The sequence below is a fragment of the Rhinopithecus roxellana genome, chromosome 19 (assembly GCF_007565055.1).
Source record: "Rhinopithecus roxellana isolate Shanxi Qingling chromosome 19, ASM756505v1, whole genome shotgun sequence".
Lineage (NCBI taxonomy): Eukaryota > Metazoa > Chordata > Mammalia > Primates > Cercopithecidae > Rhinopithecus > Rhinopithecus roxellana.
The window spans coordinates 41,252,106-41,255,424 of record NC_044567.1 but is presented as its reverse complement, the minus strand read 5'-3'; the positions used below and the strand labels follow the sequence as shown (position 1 = coordinate 41,255,424).

At 47.8% G+C, this 3,319-nt stretch overlaps 1 protein-coding gene across 1 annotated transcript; it reads right to left on the bottom strand.

Moving 5' to 3' along the window:
- Positions 1-778: 778 nt before the first annotated feature.
- Positions 779-2,858, bottom strand: LOC104664204 (C-C motif chemokine 4). The gene is made up of 3 exons (XM_010365677.2): positions 2,431-2,858; positions 1,756-1,870; positions 779-1,167 (listed from the first exon to the last, which is right to left on the bottom strand). Exons 1-3 carry the CDS (start codon positions 2,504-2,506, stop codon positions 1,080-1,082), a joined length of 279 nt encoding a protein of 92 aa, XP_010363979.2. The 5' UTR covers positions 2,507-2,858; the 3' UTR covers positions 779-1,079.
- Positions 2,859-3,319: the final 461 nt, after the last annotated feature.

The window sequence follows — 3,319 nt, the reverse complement described above, 5'->3', positions numbered from 1 at the left end:
ACTGCACTCCAGCCTGGGCAACAGCGCAAGACTCTGTTTCAAAAAATAAAAATAAAAAAAAACCAGACCTCCATCCTACTGTCCTCATGACAACACTTCACAGTAGCTTGGGCTTTAGAGTGCTGATCTGTCAACTAACTAATCTAATCCTCATTATGACCCTGATAATTGCTGGGTCCATTTTAAGTGAAAAGGCTGAAGCTCAGAGAGGGAAGGAGAGAATCTTCCAGGTGCCTGGTCCTATGATGGGTGCTTTACACATCGCCTCATAACAGCCCTTCGAAGTGGTTGATATTATCCCCATTTCACAGGTGTGAACACTGAGGTCTAATAAGACAAAATGACTTTCCCAATGTTATGCTGATAACAAGATGATGAAGTCACTTTTCTCACTCTTCTTCCCCCTTTGCTGTGCTGCTTCCCCTGTTTACAACTTCCCCTCAAGATATTGAAATAATAAGCTCCTTTTTTGGGGCATTCTTTCATGACACTCCCCAAGCAGACCTACGAGCCTCAACAAGTCACTTCACCTCTCTGTGCTTCTGTTTCCTTAACTGTGAAACTGGGGACAACAGTCCCTACTTCGTAAGGGTGTGAAAAGCCTCATTGAAAGCACACAGTGAGAGCATGTATGAAGAATGCTCAGCCCAGAGCTCATATTAAGAACTCAGCAATTGCTCATTCTTACTCCTTTTAGAAACTGTAGTTTGCCCCCGCCCAAAAGTACCAGGCAATTCCTTTTACCCCCAAATCAAATTAAAATCACAAAGAAACTGTCTGCTTTTTATTTTAAAGTTTTATTATGAAAACACATGAAATTAATGGTGTTATCCATGTATTTGCAACAGCAGAGAAACAGTGACGGTGGACCATCCCCATAGGGGACACCTATCCTTTGGCTAAACAAATATAAATAATGGAAATAACACCTAATACAATAACACAGCACATAAAAAGATTAAATTAAGAGAAGGGACAGGAACTGCGGAGAGGAGTCCTGAGTGTGGAGAAGATGCGTCTCGTGGAGAAGCATCCAGGCTCAGGTGACCTTCCCTGAAGACTTCCTGTCTCTGAGCAGCTCAGTTCAGTTCCAGGTCATTCACATACTCCTGGACCCAGGTCTCACTGGGGTCAGCGCAGACTTCCTTGCCTCTTTTGGTCTGGAATCTGTAGAACAAGGAGCGGACAGATGAGAATCCCATGAGACCTTTGAGGTCATCTGGCTTTATCCCTTGCCTGTGGTCGGCATCTTCCTCTGCCTGACCATGGTCCATGTGGGCAGCTCTGGTGCATGGGATCCTTCCTGGGGCAGCGCTGGAACCAGACTCCCTGTAACTTCCACCCATTGGATTTAGCTGTGGGCCCCAAGGGTTGCCCAGATTAGGAACGAATGGGCGTTGCAATCAATATGAATAGATCTCCCCATTTCCTGCCAGCCTGGCAGTGAGTGACTCTTCCACATGTCTTTCTAGCACGGTTTGAGAAATCGGTCCCTATCTCATGGGACCTGTCCAACTTCCCCTGCTTTCCTGTCCTCTGGATAACTTCCTCCCCAGGAACCCCCTTCTCTCTCAGCTCCCACTCAGCCGCCTTCAGCACTTGCAAAGTGAGTTCATGACCTGTGTCCTCACTGCTCTCAGGGAAGCCTAAGAGCTGCCTCCCCACTGCTCAATCACCCCCTCCCCAAAACAGGCCCCCTTTTAAAATCCAGCCCTCACCCTTGCCTCCCAGAACAGCCCAGAGGTTGATACTCACACCACAGCTGGCTGGGAGCAGAGGCTGCTGGTCTCGTAGTAATCTACCACAAAGTTGCGAGGAAGCTTCCTCACGGTGTAAGAAAAGCAGCAGGCGGTGGGAGGGTCTGAGCCCACTGAAAGGAAAGGCCAGGGTGAGATCAACACTGCACATGGGAGCTGTTTATTTTGGCTTCTAATTTTGCGTCTTCATTGAGCATCCCTGTGGAGCTACCAGAACCCCAAAGAAGGTCCCTTGTATCCATTCCCACCTAACCTGAGCAGGACTCTTATTCTGAATAGTGGATCTTCAGAGAAGAAAAAGAAAGAAAACTAGAAGGGTGGAACTGGATTCAGTCTCAGAACACATCGCACCCCCTTCATATGACAGATGGGGAAACCAAGGCACAGAGAGGGACAGGGTTTGCTTGAACAAGTAATTAGAGGCAGAGCCAATTCAACAGTCTGACTTCCAGCCCATCCTTTTCCTCTGCTGGTTGCTCATTCATAAGAAAATAGGAACTTGAATGTTATTGAATATCTACTAGACTCTACATTTAGCAGCAGACTTCGCGGCAATCTTCCTAGCTGCCTTTTGTCCTATCTCCAGATCCCACTGTTTGAGCAGCCACAATTAGAAAAAAAGACTCTGCCTATACCTTGGCTCTGGAAATAGCAGCTGCAAAAGTAGACTTACTTGGTGCTGAGAGTGCTGGAGAGCAGAAGGCAGCTACTAGCACGAGGAGAGACAGGACAGTCACGCACAGCTTCATGGTGTTGGTGGAAGAGAGGTTTTCTCAGAGGTGAGGCTACAGAACTCAGAAGCTTCGGAACCCAGCTATGTCCTGTGCTGATACTGAGTTGGGAATCTCTCTTTATAAGGACTGTGAGGCCTGGGACAAATGTGGGGGCTCAGGAGAGTGAGGGGAATTTCCATGATAGAGATGATGTCATGGCTCCTGAAGCTAGCTGAGTGAGGAGTTCCTCTCAGCTTCTCTTCCCCAGGGCGATGTCATCATAGAGCAAAGATGAGGGAGGTTCAGGCGAGAATAAAAGGGAAGTGGTACAACCAAAGGCAGCGACCGAGACTGCGGAGAGAGCTGCAACCCCCAGAGGAAAGATGAAATGTTCACACCTGCTACAAGTGGCTTGTAGACAAGAACTGTGCTGCTCTTGGTGGTTGGCACCCCCAGATACTGGAGGGTTCATGTCAGTCTTTCCAGGCTGGCCACAAGCCTGGCTCCCAGGACAAATGGGGAGCCAGGACTCCCCCATCCCCTTCCTGTGCCTTCTTCTGCTGAGCTGAGTGCCACTGACTTTTGTGCCCCGTATGTTTCTTTGGACATGAAGAGTCCAGCATTAGATGTGCAGAGGAACCCAGGAGGGTGACTCAGGAACATTTGTAACTTCTTATTGGACAATTACCTTGTATCAGGCACTGGGAAAGCTGTTTTACACATAATATATCTAATCCTACCATAACCCTGAGCAGGGGTGTGTAATCTCATTTTACAGATAAGACAATTGAAGATTAAAGAGTGGTCCACTGATGCATTCAATGCCACACAGATGATGAATGGCACTGC